At 50.9% G+C, this 20,538-nt stretch overlaps 1 protein-coding gene across 3 annotated transcripts; it reads left to right on the top strand.

Moving 5' to 3' along the window:
• Positions 1-822: 822 nt before the first annotated feature.
• On the top strand, positions 823-20,489 carry ZER1 (zyg-11 related cell cycle regulator). 3 transcript variants are annotated; one of them, XM_032165332.2, is made up of 13 exons: positions 824-3,317; positions 4,788-4,938; positions 5,147-5,583; positions 5,902-6,078; positions 7,225-7,339; positions 7,484-7,630; positions 7,963-8,136; positions 15,127-15,342; positions 16,033-16,074; positions 16,220-16,339; positions 16,987-17,102; positions 17,760-17,948; positions 18,065-18,173. In XM_032165332.2, the coding sequence occupies exons 1-13, from the start codon at positions 3,160-3,162 to the stop codon at positions 18,090-18,092; spliced, it is 2,070 nt and encodes a 689-aa protein (XP_032021223.1). In that variant the 5' UTR covers positions 824-3,159; the 3' UTR covers positions 18,093-18,173. The 3 variants fall into 3 exon arrangements, with proteins under 3 accessions (XP_032021222.1, XP_032021221.1, XP_032021223.1); XM_032165331.2 differs by having other exon boundaries at positions 823-3,317; positions 7,963-8,130; positions 17,760-20,489; XM_032165330.2 differs by having other exon boundaries at positions 823-3,317; positions 17,760-20,489.
• Positions 20,490-20,538: the final 49 nt, after the last annotated feature.

Genomic DNA, 20,538 nt, shown 5'->3' with positions numbered 1-20,538 from the left:
TCCCAGCACTTTGGGAGGCCGAGGCGAGCAGATCACCTGAGGTCAGGAGTTCGAGACCAGCCTGGCCAACATGGGTAATGCTGTCTCTACTAAAAGAAAAAAATACAAAAATTAGCCCGGCGTGATGGCACATGCTTGTAATCCCAGGTATTTGGGAGGCTGAGGCAGGAGAATCGCTTGAACCCAGGAGGCGGAGGTTGCAGTGAGCCGAGATCATGCCACTGCACTCCAGCCTGAGCAACAGAGCAAGCCTCTATCTCAAAAAAAAAAAAAAAAACTAAACCAAAAATTAAAAAAAATAAAACATTGTAAGCGTTATCCAAGCTGTTAACAGGAGTTTGTGCCTTCTCATTGCCATGCAGTATTTAGTAGATGAATATACCATAATTATCCATTCCAATTCTAGTGGACATATAGGTTCTTTTCTGGTGTTGGCCATTACAAATAGTGCTGCTGCGAGAATTCTGGTGTAGATCTTTTGGTGCACATTTACTTATGCATTTCTTTTTTTTTTTTTTTTTTTTTTGAGGCAGAGTCTCGCTGTCGCCCAGGCTGGAGTGCAGTGGCGCAATCTCGGCTCACTGCAGGCTCCGCCCCCCGGGGTTCACGCCATTCTCCTGCCTCAGCCTCCCGATTAGCTGGGACTACAGGCGCCCGCCATCTCGCCCGGCTAATTTTTTGTATTTTTAGTAGAGACGGAGTTTCACTGTGTTAGCCAGGATGGTCTCGATCTCCTGACCTCGTGATCCGCCCGCCTCGGCCTCCCAAAGTGCTGGGATTACAGGCGTGAGCCACCGCGCCCGGCCTACTTATGCATTTCTGTTGCGTATATACCTAGGAGTCAAATTGCTAAATGTTGAACGTATGTATGTTCAGCTTTAGTAAATAGTGAATAGTGTTAAACACTGTTCCCAGTATATTCCCAGTTCACACCAATTTGCCCTGCCACCAGCCCTGTGGGAGATTCCCACTGTTCTCTGTCTTCCCCAATGCCAGGTATTGCCCATGTTGTTGTTGCTGTTGTTGTGTTCAGTTGAGCCAGTGGGCGTGTGGAAAATGGCATCTCATTGTGATTTTACTGTGCATTTCCCTAATAGTAAAGAAGCTGAGTGCTTTTCACATGTTTATTGTGTGTTTCACTGTCTTCCTTTATGAAATGCCTGTTCAAATCTTTTGCTCTTTTTTTTTTTTTTTTTTTTGAGACTGGGTCTGGCTTTGTCGCCCAGGCTAGAGCGCACTGGTGTAATCACAGCTCACTGCAGCCTCAACCTCTTGGGCTCAGGTGATCCTCCCACCTCAGCCTCCCACGTAGCTGGGACTACAGGCACATGCCACCATGCCCAGCTAATTTTTTTTTTTGTATTTTTTGTAGAGACAGGGTTTCGCCATGTTGCCCAGGCTGGTCTTGAACTCCTGGGCTCAAGCAATTTGCCCACCTCTGGCTCTCAAAGTGCCGGGATTACAGGCTTGAGCCACTGCACCCAGGCTCTGTGTGGTATCTTCTGATGAACAGAGTTTTTAATTTTGACGCCGATTTATCAATTTCCTTCTCTTCATGTGAAATCACTGCCTAAAGTCATAAAGATATACTCCTGTGTTTTCTTCTAGAAACCTTATTGTTTTAACTTTCACATTTATATCTATCATCTATCTCAAGTTAATTTTTGTGGCTGCATGAACAGAAGTTTCTTTGCTTCAGTGTAGTTAAGTTTATAATTTTCCACCTCCTGGTTAGCACCTCTTGAGTCCTAGTTAGGAAATCTTTAGCTGTGCTAAAGTCATGAAGCTAGTAGGAGGCTTCACTTTTTTAATTAACAGTTTTACTGAGATATAATTCACATGTCACACAATTCACCCATATAAAGTATATAATTCCATGATTTTTAGTATATTCATAGAGTGCACCCATGACCACTGTCAATTTTAGACCATTTTCATCACCCCAAAAAGAAACTCCATACCCACTGGCAGTTACGCTCCTATTTCCCAACCACAAACCTACTTCTGTCTCTATAGATTTGCCTATTGTCACTGGACCTTTCCATCAGAGGAATCATACAGTGTGTGACTTTTTTTTGAAACTGATTTCTTTCACTCAACATAATGTTTTCAAGGTCCAACATTATAGCATGGATCACTACTTTTTATGACTGAATAATATTCCACTGTATGAATATGTAACATTTCGTTGATCCGTTCATCAGCTGAAGGACATTTGGGTTGTTTCCACTTTTTGGCTCTTACAAATAACGTTCCTATGAATGGTCACATCTGAGTTTCTTTTTTTGAGACGGAGTCTCACTCTGTCGCCCAGGCTGGAGTGGAGTGGCACGGTCTCGGCTCACCGCACTCCACCTCGGGTTCACACTATTCTGCCTCAGCCTCCCGAGTAGCTGGGACTACAGGCGCCCGCCACCACGCCTGGCTAATTTCTGTATTTTTAGTAGAGACGGGGTTTCACTGTGTTAGCCAGGATGGTCTCCATCTCCTGACCTTGTGATCCGCCCACCTCGGCCTCCCAAAATTCTGGGATTACAGGTGTGAGCCACCATGCTTGGCCACGTCTGAGTTTCTATGTGGACATATGTTTTCATTGCTCTTGTGAGGAGCCTTCATTTTTAATCAGACACCATGAGATTCAGTGATATCATGTCTATATGTCTATTAAGCCCTGGCACAGCCTAAGTGCTCAATCAATCATAGCTGTATACAGGTTAGGAGTACTGCACAGCATGGAACACCCCAGTGTAGCTGTTCAGACTGTGAGAAGCAGAAGAGTGAAAATCCCTATTATCCCCACCCAAGCACTGGGTCCCCAGCACACACGTCTGCCCACAGGCAAATAAGTGCTTGGACAAGGCTCCATGTTCTTTGCAGGTCAAATTGTGCATAGATAGTGGCACAGCAGAGGCGGGTGAAAGAAGGAGTCAGGAGACCTGGGCCTGGCCCTGCTAAGCTGCTAATTGGAGTGTGGTCTCAGTTTCCCTACTCAGAGCGTGGACATGGGGCCACTGATAGTTCTAGCCCTTGTGTGTGGCTCATTTGGCGTCTTGTCCACTCCCCAGGCAGTGGCTCTGCCAATGATCCTGTGAGTGTTCAGGAATCACTGTTGCCCCTGGGGACCCTTGTCCTGGAGTGGCCCACCTGCCTGCCCCCAGCATGGCGTCCGACACTCCCGAGTCGCTGATGGCCCTCTGTACTGACTTCTGCTTGCGCAACCTGGATGGCACCCTGGGCTACCTGCTGGACAAGGAGACCCTGCGGCTACATCCGGACATCTTCTTGCCCAGCGAGATCTGTGACCGGCTCGTCAATGAGTGAGCAGACCCAGGGCTGAGGAGGGGCAGGGGTCTTCCCATGAATGTGTATAGAGAGATTGGGACCGTGTGTGCACTACATGGGGAGTAGTTATGGAGATGAATGTGTGAGGGTGTGTGTGTGTGCACATGGATGTTCATGGGTGCAAGAGAATAGTGGTGTATCCATAACCGTAAAGGTGTATATGTGTGTTGGTGTGTGTGTGTGTGGAGGGGTGTGCACGTGAAGGCATGGGTGTGTGTACACATGTAAGCTTATGCAGCACAGGTTATTTCTGAGTGTGAAACTGCATGTGTGCATTTAGAGATGTGATTGTGTCAAAATCTGCATATAAATGAAGGAATTAAGTGTTGCCCCACATGTGTATGTACATTCACATGCACACACCTGTGCTTGTGAATTCAGTGAGCATGGCCACATATGCATGCACATGCCAGTGCCAGAATAATGGATCCATGACCAGGGAGTGAATCATCCAGAAAATCTGAATGGCCCTCCGAGGGCCTCCCCACTCCTAGGGGCTCCTAGAAGCATGCTATGCAGTCACTGAATGCTGGGAGTTCAATCTAGAGGCCCAGATGGTGGCTGGGCATGGTGGCTCACACCTGTAATTCCAGCATTTTGGGAAGCCAAGACAGGAGGATCACTTGAGACCAGAAATTAAAGATCAGCCTGGGTGACATAGCGAGACCTTGTCTCTACCAAAAAAAAAAAAAAAGAAAAGAAAAGAAAAAGAAAAAAATAGATTCCCAGAAGGGAAATTATTAGACAGCTACATAGGAAACTAGAAGCCTGTGTGGGCCTGAGGACAGAGGTGGACGTGTAATAACGTCCTGAGCATTTACTGTGGGTCAGGCGCTAGGTTGGACACTTTGCAGGCCAGCGTTATATCCACTTTACAGATGAAGAAACTGAGGTCTGGGAAAGTTCATTTACTTGTGTGAAGTTGCCCAGTTAGGAAGCAGCCAAGCCAAGATTTAGAGTTTAAAGCGTTTGAATCCAAAACATTTCCTAGTGGACCAGGATTCTTGCATGAGCTGATGTCTCAACAGCGCTTAATTAAGGGCTTGTCCTGTACCCAGCTGGGAACTCTGAACTACTTGGCTTAGTTTGCCTGTTTAAAAGGGTCGCAGGAGGGGCTTAAAGAAGGTGACAAGAGTGGCCATGCCAGTGGGGTGCTGCCCCTGCAGTGTGCGTGCCTGGAGGCTGTGTGACAGGCATGTGCATTGGGGAGAGATGGCGCCTGCATCACCTAGAAGGTCTCCCAGAGAGCTGCCTTTAGATTCCTGGTTCCTGGGCACCCTTAATCTTATTGGTAGTTTAGTCAGGATCTGACCAGATACTCTTAGGAGAAGGAGGTTGCTACTTGGGGTGATCCAAGAAAGCTTCAGGGGGAGGAGGGCTTGGCTTTGAAGCAAGGATGAGAGTCCCTGTGGCCCTCCCCTGAGCCAGGCTTTCTTCTCTCCCAGGTATGTGGAGCTGGTGAACGCTGCCTGTAACTTCGAGCCACACGAGAGCTTCTTCAGCCTCTTCTCGGACCCCCGCAGCACCCGCCTCACGCGGATCCACCTCCGCGAGGACCTGGTGCAGGACCAGGACCTGGAGGCCATCCGCAAGCAGGTGAGACCTGTCCCGCCACAGCGCCAGGAGGGCCCACACCAAGCAGGGGCCAGGCTGCTCGCCTCCAGTCTAGCCATCCCCAGCCCAGCCAGTGTGCGCTGTGACTGTGTACATCCCCCTTTCCAACCCACCTGTAGCCCAGGGCAAGGCCTGGGGCGGGGGGAAGGGGCAGGGGTGGTGATGGTGATGGAACTGTGCTCACTCCCAGGACCTGGTGGAGCTGTACCTGACTAACTGCGAGAAGCTGTCCGCCAAGAGCCTGCAGACACTGAGGAGCTTCAGCCACACCCTGGTGTCCTTGAGCCTCTTCGGCTGTACAAACATTTTCTATGAGGAGGAGAACCCAGGGGGCTGTGAAGATGAGTACCTCGTCAACCCCACCTGCCAGGTGCTGGTTAAGGATTTCACCTTCGAGGGCTTCAGCCGCCTCCGCTTTCTCAACTTGGGCCGCATGCTTGATTGGGTCCCCGTGGAGTCCCTGCTGCGGCCGCTCAACTCCCTGGCTGCCTTGGACCTCTCAGGCATTCAGACGAGCGACGCCGCCTTCCTCACCCAGTGGAAAGACAGCCTGGTGTCCCTCGTCCTCTACAACATGGACCTGTCTGACGACCACATCCGGGTCATTGTGCAGCTGCACAAGCTGCGGTGAGCTCCTGGCCCAGAGCTCACCAGGGTGGGAGTTGGGGGGCAGGTGGGGAGGAGTAGAGGTGGGCGTTGTCACGCCCTCAGGGTTCAGGAGCCCTTGGCTAGGCAGAGGGTGGGGATGAAGACACAGCCCCATTCCTTAAACCCAGCGTTTCAGCTGGATTGGGGCTGTTCGGGGTTTCTTCCCAGAATGCCCTGGAGAAGTCGTGGCAGGAATGGGCCCTCCCCTGCTAGAGATTAAAGGAGCCGGGGTCTGTAAGGCAGCCCCACCCTGTACCCACCCAGCTCCTGACCTGCACCCCCTACCCCAATCTTCAGACACCTGGACATCTCCCGAGACCGCCTCTCCAGCTACTACAAGTTCAAGCTGACTCGGGAGGTTCTGAGCCTCTTTGTGCAGAAGCTGGGGAACCTAATGTCCCTGGACATCTCTGGTCACATGATCCTAGAGAACTGCAGCATCTCCAAGATGGAAGAGGAAGCAGGGCAGACCAGGTGGGGCCCCACCCTCCATGGCTACTGGTAGGGTGTCATTCAACAGGCATTTAGGCTGGCGCAGTGGCTCACGCCTGCAATCCCAGCACTCTGGGAAGTCAAGATGGGCGGATCACTTGAGGCCAGGAGTTAGAGACCAGCCTGGCCAACATGGTGAAACCCCATTTCTACCAGAAATACAAAAATTAGCTGGACATGGTGGCAGACACCTGTAGTCCCAGCTACTTGGGAGGCTAAGGTATGAGAATTGCTTGAACCCGGGAGGCGGAGCCTGCAGTGAGCTGAGATCGTGCCACTGCACTCCAGCCTGGGCAACAGAGTGGGACTTTGTCTCAAAAAAAAAAAAAAGTATTTGCCAAGTACCCCTCTGCCAAGTGCTGTGCTGGGTGCTAGAGATAAAGAAACAAATCAGGTCGTGCCGTCTCGGAGTCTGTGTGAGCTGGTGGGGACAGTCAAGTCATTACAAGGGCTATGGTAGGGGCAATCCAGGGCCCCGGCGTGGCCTGAGGATCAGGAAGGAAGGAGGAGGAGGGATGCATCCTGGCCTTCCTGAAAGCTCATTCTGCCTTTGCCAGAGGAAGGGTGTTCTAGCAGAGGGAACAGCACCTGCAAAGGCCAGTAGGTGAGAGAGCATGAGGAGCGACAGGGGAACTACCCAACGCTCAGCCTGACCAGAGCACAGTGCCATGGGGGGAAGAGGCGAGGCTGGCAGTGTCTGCCACCTATGGAGTATTGCTGGACATAGGTCGGTTCCTGGGTTCGTTGGTTGAGAAGTTTGACCAAACCCTACCAGCTATAACTGGCCACCCATAAGCCCTGGCCCCAGCCTGCTTTAATGGTATTCAGTTGAGCTTATCCCTTTGTGATTGTTGGTGAGACCTAAAGGTGCCATGTCCTTACTAGAATGGCAGGTGGTTTCTAAAGATGGTTGCATTGCCCATCCTACGTGTTCCCCTACTATGTGGCTTTGCCACGCTTCCATCAGGAGGTGGTGCCTATGTCCCCTACTATTAAAAACAAAAGGAGCAGGGGATGAGGTTGGAGGGCCTAGAAGACAAAGCAAGGAAATGCCTCACCCCCCGCAGTGGGGAGGCCCAGCTCAGGCCTGGGTCTCAAGCCACTGACGTCGTCACCCTCTTTCCCCAGCATTGAGCCTTCCAAGAGCAGCATCATACCTTTCCGGGCTCTGAAGAGGCCGCTGCAGTTCCTCGGGCTCTTCGAGAACTCTCTGTGCCGCCTCACGCACATTCCGGCCTACAAAGTGAGCGGCGGAAGTGGGATGGGGCTGGGCCAGGGAGCCGTGGGAGAGAGAAGGAGCTGGATTCTGGGGCTGGAGACTGAGCTGGGATCTGGCATCCCAGCCCTTGGCCTCTTCTGGGTTGTTCTGAGCGTGTCCCACCCGCAGGTAAGTGGTGACAAAAACGAAGAGCAGGTGCTGAATGCCATCGAGGCCTACACGGAGCACCGGCCCGAGATCACCTCACGGGCCATCAACTTGCTTTTTGACATCGCCCGCATCGAGCGCTGCAACCAGCTGCTGCGGGCCCTGAAGGTCAGTTCCAAGCCTGGGGCCTTGGCCTCCTGTCCCTCCCCACCTGGAGGGTGCTGGGCTTGGCTGAGCCGTGTCCCCAAAGCCCCTGTCCTTCTGCACCCTGTCCCCAGGGCCCCAGGACCCGAACCCCAGCCTGGGCCTCACAGCACTTGACTTGCTTCAGCACTGGCCTTGTTCGGTCCCCACCCTGGTGTCTGCTCCCCAGGCCCCACTTCTGCCTTTAGAGAGCAAAACCAGGCTAAACCTTGCCCCAGAGAGCCTGTTCCAGCCCCTTGCAGAGCCCAGGCCTCTCCCTGCACTTGCCAGCCCAGGTCCCCCTTGTCTTCATACAGCTGGTCATCACGGCCCTCAAGTGCCACAAATACGACAGGAACATTCAAGTGACAGGCAGCGCCGCCCTCTTCTACCTAACAAATTCCGAGTACCGCTCAGAGCAGAGTGTGAAGCTGCGCCGGCAGGTTATCCAGGTGGTGCTGAATGGCATGGAATCCTACCAGGAGGTGACGGTGAGCCCCCACCCGCCACGGCCCTGCATGCTCTGACCCAGCCACCCCTTTCCTGCTTCTTGCGTCCCGCTAGGGCTCCCCCGGCTCTGGGCTGCATCTGTCCCAGCTCCCTTTCCCACGGCAGCACTCCCTGACTCTTGGGGCCTGGCCCTTCCCACAGTCCATCATCCCTGGCTGCCCTCCATCCTCCTCCTTCCTGCCCCATGTGGGGGTGGGGGCCCAGGGACCCTGCCCTTCTCCCTGCCTGTGCTGTCTCCTCAGCCCTTCTGCCCATACACTATGCTGGGGGATTTCTTACCAACAGCTGCTTTTAATATAAAAGTAATAAAAGCTTTTATTATAGAAAAGTTATAATTACAGATACACAGAAAATAAAAATCACCCATAAACCCACTACCCAGAGACAGGCACCATTAACATGGGATGTCAATTGTGGATTTTAGCTATGCACATGTATTTTGTAAATGGGATACACAAACTGTGTACTATTTGTACACGGTGGATTTTTACTTCAACTGTGTTGTCACATGAACGTGAACATCTCCCTTATCAGCCAACATTTTTTTTCTTTTTCGAGACAGAGTTTCACTCTTATTGCCCAGGCTGGAGTGCAGTGGCACAATCTCGGCTCACTGCAACTTCCACCTCCCGTGTTCAAGTGATTCTCCTGCCTCAGCCTCCCGAGTAGCTGGGATACAGGCATGCGCCACCACGCCCAGCTAATTTTGTATTTTTAGTAAAGATGGGATTTTACCATATTGGTCAGGCTGGTCTCGAATTCCTGACCTCAGGTGATCCACCTGCCTCAGCCTCCCAAAGTGCTGGGATTACAGGCGTGAGCCACCGTGCTCAGCCACAGTATTTTTTTTTTTTAATTAAGACAGGGTCTCAGGCTGGGTGTGGTGGCTCACGCCTGTAATCCCAGCACTTTGGGAGGCTGAGGCAGGCAGATCATGAGGTCATGAGTTCAAGACCAGGCTGGCCAACATGGCGAAACCCCATCTCTACTAAAAAATACAAAAATTAGCTGGCCGCGGTGGCTCACACCTGTAATCCCAGCACTTTGGGAGGCTGGGCAGGCAGATCACCTGAGGTCAGGAGTTCAAGACCAGCCTGGCCAACATGGTGAAACCCTGTCTCTACTAAAAATACACAAATTAGCTGGGCATGGTGGCAGGCACCTGTAGTCCCAGCTACTTGGGAGGCTGAGGCAGGAGAATCGCTGGAACCTGGGAGGCAGAGGTTGCAGTGAGCCGAGATGGAGCCACTGCACTCCAGTGTGCGACCACGCTCGACTCTAATTTTTTTTTTTTTTTTTTGAGACAGAGTCTCGCTCTGTCTCTCAGGCTGGAGTGCAGTGGCATGATCTTGGCTCACTGCAAGCTCCACCTCCCAGGTTCACGCTATTCTGTCTCAGCCTCCCGAGTAGCTGGGACTACAGGCTCCCGCCACCCTGCCACGCTAAGTTTTTGTATTTCTCGTGGAGACGGGGTTTCACTGTGTTAGCCAGGATGGTCTCAATCTCCTGACCTCATGATCTGCCTGCCTCGGCCTCCCAAAGTGCTGGGATTATAGGCGTGAGCCACCGTGCCCGGCCCACACCCAGCTAATTTGTATTTGTGTGTGTGTGTGTGTGTGTGTGTGTGTGTGTGTGTATGTGGTGATGGGGTCTCGCTATGTTGCCCTTGCTATCCCCTAGCTCAAGTGATCCTCCTGCCTTGGTTTCCCAAAGTGCTGGGATTATAAGCATGAGCCATTGCACTAGGCCCAAAAATTGTTTAATAATGTTTCTTTTCTGATTACAAAAGATATCTAATGCTTAAGCCAGGTGTGGTGGCCCTCACCTGTAATCTCAGCACTTTGGAGGGCCGAGGAAGGCAGATCACTTAAGATCAGGAGTTCCAGACCAGCCTGGCCAACATGGTAAAACCCTATCTCTACTAAAACTACAAAAATTAGCCGGGCATACTGGCGGGTGCCTGTAGTCCCAGCTACTCCGGAGGCTAAGGCAGGAGAATTGCTTAAACCCAGGAGGTGGAGATTTCAGTGAGCTGAGATCGTGCCACTGCACTCCAGTCTGGGTGACCAAGCAAGAAAGACTCTGTGTCAAAACAAAACCAAAAACCAAAAAAAGATACCTAATGCTTAAAAGATGAAAAAATTCAAGTGATACAGGAATGTATTAAATAGAGCGAAAGCCACTCACAATCTCACCTCTCCTCCTCTAGATGCAGCTGGTGTTAAGGTTCACTTTCATAACTGTTGACACCAGCATATGTTCAGTGTCCTCATCCAGGGAGAGGCCACTGTGTGGAGGACTCTGCTGGAGCTTGGAGGGAGTGGCCAACGTCAAGGCTCTGCCCAGTATGTGAAACAGCCCCCAGGCCGAATAATTTAGGTTGCTGTTTCATCTTTTGCTCTCTCAAGCAATGCTTTGTTAATTATACTTAATTAGTTATCCTTATAATACATTTCTGTAAGTAGAGTTGTAGAATTTCAGGGGCAGTATGTGTGTGTGTGTATTTTTTCTTTTCTTTTTTTTTTTGAGACAGAGTCTCTGTTGCCCAGGCTGGAGTGTAGTAGTGTGATCTTGGCTCACTACAACCTCTCCTTCCCAGGTTCAAGCGATTCTCCTGCCTCAGGGTCCTGAGTAGCTGGGACTACGGGAGCACGCCACCACGCCTGGCTAATTTTTGTATTTTTAATAGAGACAAGATTTCGCCATGTTGGCCAGGCTGGTCTGGAACTCCTCCTAGCCTCAAGTGACCTGCTCACCTGCCCCTTCTCTACAAAAAAATTTTTTAGGCCGGCGCAGTGGCTCATGCCTATAATCGCAGCACTTTGGGAGGCCAAGGTGGGTGGATCACCTGAGGTCAGGAATTCAAGACCAGCCTGGCCAACATGGTGAAACCCGGTCTCTACTTAAAATACAAAAATTAGCTGAGTGTGCTGGTGGGCATCTGTAATCCCAGCTGCTCAGGAGGCTGAGGCAGGAGAATCTCTTGAACCCAGGAGGCAGAGGTTGCAGTGAGCCGAGATGGTACCATTGCACTCCAGCCTGGGTGACGAGAGTGAAACTCTGTCTCAAAAAAAAAAAAAAAAATTGTTTTTTAATTAGCTGGATGTAGTGGTATGCTTCTGTAGCCCCAGCTACTCGGAGGCCAAGATGGGATGATTGCTTGAGCCTGGGAAGTGGAGGCTGCAGTCAGTGAACTATGATTCTACCACTGCACTCTAGCCTGGGCAACAGAGGAGACTCTGTCTTAAAAAAAAAAAAAAAAAAAGGAAAAGAAGAGAGAAAAAGAAGACTAGTTGGAGACTCCCAAATGAATTAATAAATCTGTCACAGAAATGGAAATCAAAATAAGAGGAAGTCACATTTCATCTCAAGAGCTTGGTGATACCCAATGTTGCAAAGGTAGGCAAGAGCACCCTCGCACCCTGTCTACTGGTGAGGGATGAATCGTGCAATCTTTGTGGAGGGCAACCAGCAGAACCTGCCAAAATTCTAAATGCGTCTATCTTTTGACCTAGCCATTCTGCAATTAGAACTGTTCTTAGAGGAAAAAGATATACATATATCCTCACTTGTAAAATTTTTTTGAAAAAGGCCGGGCGCAGTGGCTCATGCCTGTAATCCTCACACTTTTGGAGGCTGAGGCAGATGGATCACTTGAGGCAAGGAGTTCTGGACCATCCTGGCCAACATGGCGAAACCCCGTCTCTACCAAAAATACAAAAATTAGCCGGGTGTGGTGGTGCGTGCCTGTAATCCCAGCTACTAGGGAGGCTGAGGCAGGAGGATTGCTTGAACCCAGAAGGTGGAGGTTGCAGTGAACCAAGATCGTGCCAGTGCACTCCAGCCTGGGTGACAGAGTGAGGATCTGTCTCAAAAAATAAATAAATAAAATAAAATTTAAACTAAAAAAAAAGGCCGGGTGTGATGGCACATGCCCAGAAATCCCAGCCACCTTGGAAGCTGATGTGTGAAAAATTTCGTGAGCCCAGGAGTTCGAGGCTTCAGTGAGCTATGATGGCACCACTGTACTCCAGGCTGGGCAACAGAGAGACCCCGTCTTAAAAATAAATAAATAGGGCCAGGCAAGGTGGCTCACACCTGTAATCCCAGCACTTTGGGAGGCTGAGGCGGGTGGATCATCTGAGGTCAGGAGTTCGAGACCAGCCTGGCCAACATGGTGAAACCCTGTCTCTACTAAAATACAAAAATTAGCCAGGCATGATGGCGGGTGCCTGTAATCCCAGCTACTTGGGAGCCTGAGACGGGAGAATTGCTTGCACTGGAAGGTGGTTGCAGTGAGCCAGGATCATGCCACTGCACTCCAGCCTGGGTGATAGAGTAAATGAGACTCCATCTCAAAAAAAAAATTTTTTTTTAATTGGCCAGGTGTGGTGATGTGCGCCTGTAGTCCCAGCTACTCAGGAGGCTGAAGCAGGAGGATTGCTTGAGCCCAGGATTTTGAGGCTGCACTAAGCTATGGTCCAGCCTGGGCAACAGAATGAGACACTGTCTCAAAAAAAAAAAAACCCAAACAAATCAATAAGCAAATAAACCTGAAGACAGTACAAAGAAAACTGAGGATGTAGAGCAACTGGAGAGCTCCTACACTGCTGGTAGGAGTGTAAACTGCTAAAGCCACTGCGGAAAACAGTCTAGTGTTACCTAAAAAGGTTGAAGACATGCACATCTTGTGACCCAGAAGTCATACCTGGCATGTGTGCCCTAAAGAAACCCATGCTTATGGTCACCAGGATGCAGGTATAATACATGGCTCACAGTAGCCAACTCTTAGAGTCACCCAGACATCCATCAGCAGTAGAATGGATGAATACATTGAGGTGTCGCGATGGAATACTATACTGTAATGAAAAGTGAATGCATTTCAGCTACATATAACAACAGTTAATCTTGCAAACCTATAGAATATCTCTACAAAAAGCAGGGGCCAGCCAGGCATGGTAGCTCACGCCTGTAATCCCAACAGTTTGGGAGGCTGAGGCAGGTGGATCACCTGAGGTCAGGAGTTCCAGACCAGCCTGGCCAACATGATGAAACCCCGTCTCATACTAAAAATACAAAAATTAGGTGGGCATGGTGGCGGGAGCCTGTAATCCCAGCTACTTGGGAGGCTGAGGCAGAAGAATCACTTGAACCTGGGAGGCAGAGGTTGCAGTGAGCTGAGATTGCGCCACTGCATTCTAGCCTTGGCAACAAGAGTGAAACTGCATCTAAAAAAAAAAAAAAAAAAGGCCCTGCACGGTGGCTCACATCTGTAATCCCAGCACTTTGGGAGGCTGAGACTGGTGGATCACGAGATCAAGACCATCGTGGCCAACATGGTAAAACCCTGTCTCTACTAAAAATACAAAAAAATTAGCTGGGCATGGTAGCGCACGCCTATAATCCCAGCTATTTGGGAGGCTAAGGCAGGAGAATCGCTTGGACCTGCGAGGCGGAGGTTACAGTGAGCCAAGATCCAAGATTGCACCACTGCACTCCAGCCTGGCAACAGAGCGAGACTCCGTCTCAAAACAAAATGCTGGGCACAGTGGCTCATGCCTGTAATCCCAGCACTTTGAGAGGCCGAGGTGGGTGGATCACGAGGTCAGAAGTTCAAGACCATCCTGGCCAAGATGGTGAAACCCCATCTCTACTAAAAATACAAAAAATTAGCCAGGCATGGTGGCAGGTGCCTGTAATCCTAGCTACTCAGGAGGCTGAGGTAGAAAATTGCTTGAACGCCGCAGGCAGGGGTTGCAGTGAGCCAAGATCACGCCACTGCACTCCAGCCTGGGCGACAGAGTGAGGCTCCATCTCAAAAAAAAAAAAAAAAAAAAGCAGGGGCCATTGGAGGCACCTGTAATCCCAGCTACTAGGGAGGCTGAGGTGGGAGGATCACTTGAGCCCGGGAGGGGGAGGTTGCAGTGAGCCGAGATTGCACCTCCGCACTCCATCCTGGGTGACAGAGTGAGACCCTGTCTCAATAAATAAAATTAAAGAAAGTAGGGGCCGGGTGCATTTGCTCATGCCTAGAATCCCAGAACTCTGGGAGGCTGAGGTAGGAGGATCTCCTGAGCCCAGGAAGTAGAGGCCAGCCTGGACAACATAGTGAGACACCATCTCTACAAAAAACAAAATATTAGCTGCACATGGTGGCACACAGCTGTAGTACCAGCTACTCAGGATGCTGAGGAGAGAGGATTGCTTGAGCCCCAGAGATTGATGCTGCAGTGAGTCATGATGGTGCCACTGTGCTCCAGCCTGAGTAGCAGAGCAAAACCCTGTCTCAAAAATAAATAAATAAAAGGAGGCTGGGCACAGTGGCTCACACCTGTAATCCCAATACTTTGGGAGGCCAAGGCAGGCAGATCACTTGAGGCTAGGAGTACAAGACCAACCTGGCCAACATGGGGAAACCCCATCTCTACTAAAAATACAAAAATTAGCCGGGCATGGTGGCATGCCTGTAATCCCAGCTACTCAGGAGGCTGAGGCAGGAGAATTGTTTGAACCAGGGAGGTGGAGGTTGCAGTGAGCCGAGATGGGTCCACTGCACTCCAGCCTGGGCGACAGAGTAAGACTCCATCTCAAAAAAAAAAAGAAAAAAGCCGGGATATTGTAGTGGTTTTCTCTAGGGGGGGTCGAAGGGCTAAGGGGCTTATGATCAGGAAGGGACAGTGGGGACTTCTGGGTGCTGACAGTGTTCTGTTTCTTGACCCAGGTGGTGGTTACATTGAGTTCACTTTATGTTATTTATAAAACTATACATTTGTGTTTTATGCATTCTTCTGTATGAATATTTCACATTTTTAAAAAACATTTTTTAAAGAAGACTTGTATAGCCTCCTCTTCCAGAAAACCGGGCTGGACTGCCACAACTCTGGATGATCTCATACCTGTAGAGAGTTCCTAGAGCCCTGCTCCTGAGTCTGACCCTGAATGTGCCCCACTTGTGTCCTGTCCCGGCCCAGGTGCAGCGGAACTGCTGCCTGACGCTCTGCAACTTCAGCATCCCCGAGGAGCTGGAATTCCAGTATCGCCGGGTCAACGAGCTCCTGCTCAGCATCCTCAACCCCACGCGGCAGGACGAGTCCATCCAGCGGATCGCCGTGCACCTGTGCAATGCCCTGGTCTGCCAGGTGGACAACGACCACAAGGAGGCCGTGGGCAAGATGGGCTTTGTCGTGGTACGTGTGGGGGGCGCTGCCCCCTTCCTCCTGAGCCTCACTCCTCTCCTCCACCCCTCTACCCTGAGCGAGAGTCTCAGAGCAAGGCCTGGGGCTGGGAGTTGGAGAGGGAGAGTGTGCTGAAGCATGAAGGATCTAGGCTAGACCAAAGGAAGAATTTCTTAATGCTGAATGTTGCTGATGGCCTCATAGATTTCTTCCACCTAGAGCATGCTGTCATCCTGTCCCAGTCCCTGGGCTCATCCTGCTTTCATAAGCTCCGTAGGGAAAGATGCCATGCTGTCCTTCCGTCATTGTGTCCCCAGCACTAATTGGCATGGGCCCTGGAGGCCAGTGGGGAAATGATAAATATCACTGGTGAAAGGAAGGAAAAGAATGACGAAGGAGCTCAAGAGCTTCTGGTCTCATTTGATGGCTAGGGAAGCTCAAGCCCCAGTGGGAAGGGCTGTGCCCAAAGTCACAGGGGAGTCACCCGAGGGCCAGGAACGGCACCCGGGCCTCCTGATGCCAATACCAAGGGGCTGAGGAGTGGATGCCTTCAAATAGCCTCCCCCAAATACATGGAGACTTGATCTTGTCAAGATTCCTGAACTAGCCATGGCGTTGCTGAGCCTCCCCTCCATCTTGGGTTCGTGGGGGTGGGAGTTCTTGAGCCCCAACACTCTAGCAGACTCTTGTCCCTGCCTGCAGACCATGCTGAAGCTGATTCAGAAGAAGCTGCTGGACAAGATAGTAAGTCAAGTCTTCACGAAGCCGCGCTGCCCTTTCCCCACCCCGCAAGGGGCCTGGGCTGCCCCTGGGGGAGGTCCATGTTTTGTCAGGGGTCCCCCTCCCCGGGTACCAGGAGCCTTGGCTAAGCCCTGCCCTGCCCTCACAGTGTGACCAGGTCATGGAGTTCTCCTGGAGCGCCCTGTGGAATATCACAGATGAAACTCCTGACAACTGCGAAATGTTCCTCAATTTCAATGGCATGAAGCTCTTCCTGGACTGCCTGAAGGTAGTGTCCACCTCCTGCAGCAGCAGCTGCCTCAGCTGCCCACATGGCCCCTCTTCTGTCCCTGGGCTTCCCACCAACCAAATCCGCAGCACCCCTCACCCATGCTTCCCGGAGAAGGGCAGGGGGGACAGACTCAGGCCCACCCACCCAGGATTTGCTGCTGACAGAAGCTCCAGACCCAGATGGCCTGGTGGGGCCTCCTGAGAGTCCCCACTCCAAGGGAAAGCCCCTCCCTGTCTCCTCGGCCGTCGTTCTCAGCCTGCCCACAGCTGGCCAGAGCCCACTACGCTGTGAGCTGGACAGCGGGTCTGTTCATCCTTAAACACACGCTCTGTTTTGCTGCTTTAATTTCTAGGAAGTTCCCTTAAACTAATATTTTGAGCTTTGGTGAACAGGACCATGTCTGTCCCATAAGTCAGATCTCTAATCAGCCTTTGTCTTTGTGGCAAGGAATCCCACCCCTTTAATTCCTTAGTGTGTGCACCCAGCACTGACCTAGGAGCATTGGAGGGTAGGAGGGCAGCATATATGCCCCCTCTTTGTCTAGTTGGCATGGCCAGATGCCCATGAAGCTTTTTGGGTAACAATACCAGATACTAAGTCATTAAGTACTAATTGATGCGGCCCATTGGCTCTCCTTTTCCCAGGAATTCCCAGAGAAGCAGGAACTGCATAGGAATATGCTAGGACTTTTGGGGAATGTGGCAGAAGTGAAGGAGCTGCGGCCTCAACTAATGACTTCCCAGTTCATCAGCGTTTTCAGGTTGGTATTTTTAATCCTTTCCCTTTTTGCCTTGGCTGCCAGAATGCTCAGAGCTGTAGTCTCTGCTCAGTTGCACAACTGCTTTTAGCCTAGATTTGCTATAAATGTCATTTTCCCTTGATAATGTGGTTTCTTATTCATTCAGTCCTTCATAGGTGGTCCTTTTGTAATCATATCTTTTTTTTTTTTTTTTTTGAGACGGAGTCTTGCTCTGTCACCCAGGCTGAAGTGCAGTGGCACAATCTAGGCTCACTGCAAGCTCTGCCTCCCGGGTTCATGCCATTCTCCTGCCTCAGCCTCCCAAGCAGCTGGGACTACAGGCGCCCGCCACCACGCCCAGCTAATTTTTTTTTGTATTTTTAGTAGAGACGGGGTTTCACCATGTTAGCCAGGATGGTCTCGATCTCCTGACCTCGTGATCCGCCTGCCTCGGCCTCCCAAAGTGCTGGGATTACAGGCGTAAGCCACTGCACCCAGCCTGTAATTATATCTTAAATGACCTCAAATCCCTTTAGAAGTAGTCTGGGTATATAAACAATATGGGATAAAGAAATAAGTAGCACTTCTTGCTTCTGGTTTTAAGTTGGGGTCCTGCAGCTGGTATCTGAAGAGAAACTGGGGGAGTGGGACTCCATTTTTCTGTCTTCCTCCTGGCAGCAACCTGTTGGAGAGCAAGGCCGATGGGATCGAGGTTTCCTACAATGCCTGCGGCGTCCTCTCCCACATCATGTTTGATGGACCCGAGGCCTGGGGTGTCTGTGAGCCCCAGCGTGAGGAGGTGGAGGAACGCATGTGGGCTGCCATCCAGAGCTGGGACATCAACTCTCGGAGAAACATCAATTACAGGTGTGGGCAGGGCAGGGAGCGGGGATGCGGTGTGGAATATGGGGTAAGTGCTGGGCAGGATGCTCATACCTTTAAGGTCTGCTCAGAGCTCCCACCTTTCTTCTGGTCTTTCGTAGGGTTCTGCTTTCACTCACCGATACGTAGCCGCACACAGCACAGAGCGTACATAAGGGCACGATCTCATCCGTGCAGCCTGGAGCATCTGTCATACATGCCAACATCTGCATGTACCCAAAGCCTGCTCTTTGCAAACCACTGATACCTACTGATTTGTGGGGAGGGGTGGGGAGAAAATAGACACACAACAGAAAACCATACAGGTGGGCCGGGCACAATAGCTCTTGCCTATAATCTCAGCACTTTGGGAAGCCGAGACAGGAGGATCACTTGAGCCCAAGATTTCCTTTTTTTTCTTTTTTTTTTTGAGACAGAGTCTAGCTCTGTCGCCCAGGCTGGAGTGCAGTGGCGCAGTCTCTGCTCACTGCAAGCTCCGCCCCCTGGGTTCACGCCATTTTCCTGCCTCAGCCTCCGAGTAGCTGGGACTACAGGCGCCCGCCACCACGCCTGGTTAATTTTTTTTTGTATTTTTAGTAGAGACGAGTTTTCACCGTGTTAGCCAGGATGGTCTCGATCTCCTGACCTCGTGATCCACCCACCTCTTCCTCCCAAAGTGCTGGGATTACAGGCATGAGCCACCACACCCAGCCGAGCCCAAGATTTCAAGACCAGCTTAGGCAACATAGTGAGACTTCCTCTTTACTAAAAATTTAAAAAATCAGGCCGGGTGCAGTGGTTCACGCCTGTAATCATAGCACTTTAGGAAGCTGAGGCGGGCAGATCACGAGGTCAGGAGTTCGAGACCAGCCTGCCCAACATGGTGAAACCCCGTCTCTACTAAAAATACAAAAATTAACCTGGCGTGGTGGCACATACCTGTAATCCCAGCTACTCAGGAGGCTGAGGCAGGAGAATCGCTTGAACCCAGGAGGCAGAGGTTGCAGTGAACCGAGATGGCACCACTGCATTCCAGCCTGGGCAATAGACCAAGACTCCAGCTCAAAAAAAAAAAAAAAAGAGCTGGGTGTGATGGTGCACACTGGTAGTCCCACCTACTGGGGAGGCTGAGGCAGGAGGATCACTTGAGCCCAGGAGGTTGAGGCTGTAGTGAGCCAACATGATGCTACTGCACTCCAGCCTAGGAGACAGAATGAGACCATTTCTTTAAAAAAGAACAAGAAAATAAAACAGGGCCGGGCACAGTGGCTCACACCTGTAATCCCAGCACTTTGGGAGGCTGAGGCAGGCGGATCACCTGAGGTCAGGAGTTCGAAACCAGCCTGGCCAACACAGTGAAACCCCATCTCTGCTAAAAATACAAAAATTAGCCAGGCATGGTGGCGGGCACCTGTAATCCCAGCTACTTGGGAGGCTGAGGCATGAGAATCACTTGAACCTGGAAGGCAGAGGTTGCAGTGAGCCAAGAACTCACCACTGCACTCCAGCCTGGGCAACAGAGTGATACTCCATCTCAAAAAAAAAAAAAAGAAGAAGAAGAAGAAGAAAACAAGAATCGTTCATAATCTCACTCCCTGAAAGAGAACTCCTGTTGACATTTTGGTGTGTCTCCTTCCAGCAGTGTTTCTATGCACAGATTTCATTACTTTAAGTCAAGCTGGCATCAATTCCTACTGTTTTATGACTGAATGGCCAATCACCAGGCATAGATCTCCCTCGTCATTTTAGGACAGAGTCACTTTCTTTGTGCCATCCTGTACAGATGGACATTTCAGTTGAAAACCCATATTGGGAGGAACGGGCTGACATTGGCAGTGTTGCCAATGCGCCAAGTACTATAGTTCTTGGGGAGAAAGGAAGTGGAATCGCTGGCCCAGGAGTTTTGCACACACGTTTCAGGCTTTTGGACCATGACTCCAGGCTGGCCCACAGAAGGCCCTTGTCAGAAGAGCAGTCACAGGCTGGATGCAGTGGCTCACGCCTAGAATCCCAGCCACTTTGGGAGGCCAAGGCAGGAGGATCACTTAAGCTCAGGAGTTTGAAACCAGCCTGGGCAATATAGTCAGCCCTCACCTCTACAAAAACAAAAAATTTTTTTTTGAGACAGAGTCTCGCACTGTCACCCAGGCTGGAGTGCAATGGTGTGATCTTGGCTCACTGCAACCCCCGTCTCCTAGGTTCAAGTGATTCTCCTGTCTCAGCCTCCGGAGTAGCTGGGATTACAGGCACACATTACCATGCTCAACTAATTTTTTGTACTTTAGTGGAGACAGGGTTTCACTGTGTTGCCCAGGCTGGTCTCAAACTCCTGAGCTCAGGCAATCCATCCGCCTCAGCCTCCCAATGTGCTAGGATTTCACAGGCGTGAGCCATTGCACCTGGCCAAAAAAAAATTTATTTTAATTAGCCAGGCATGGTGGCTCACACCTGTAGTCCCAGCTCCTCAGGAGGCTGAGGTGGGAGGAGCACTTGCATGGCCTGGAAGGTCAAAGCTGCAGTGAGCTGTGATCACGCCACTGCACTCCAGCCGGGGCAGCAGAGCGAGACCCTTTGTCAAAAAAAAAAAAAAAAAAAA

Source organism: Hylobates moloch, unplaced genomic scaffold, assembly GCF_009828535.3.
Source record: "Hylobates moloch isolate HMO894 unplaced genomic scaffold, HMol_V3 SCAFFOLD_10, whole genome shotgun sequence".
NCBI classification, from domain to species: Eukaryota; Metazoa; Chordata; class Mammalia; order Primates; family Hylobatidae; genus Hylobates; species Hylobates moloch.
This window is presented reverse-complemented; position numbering and strand designations above follow the sequence as displayed.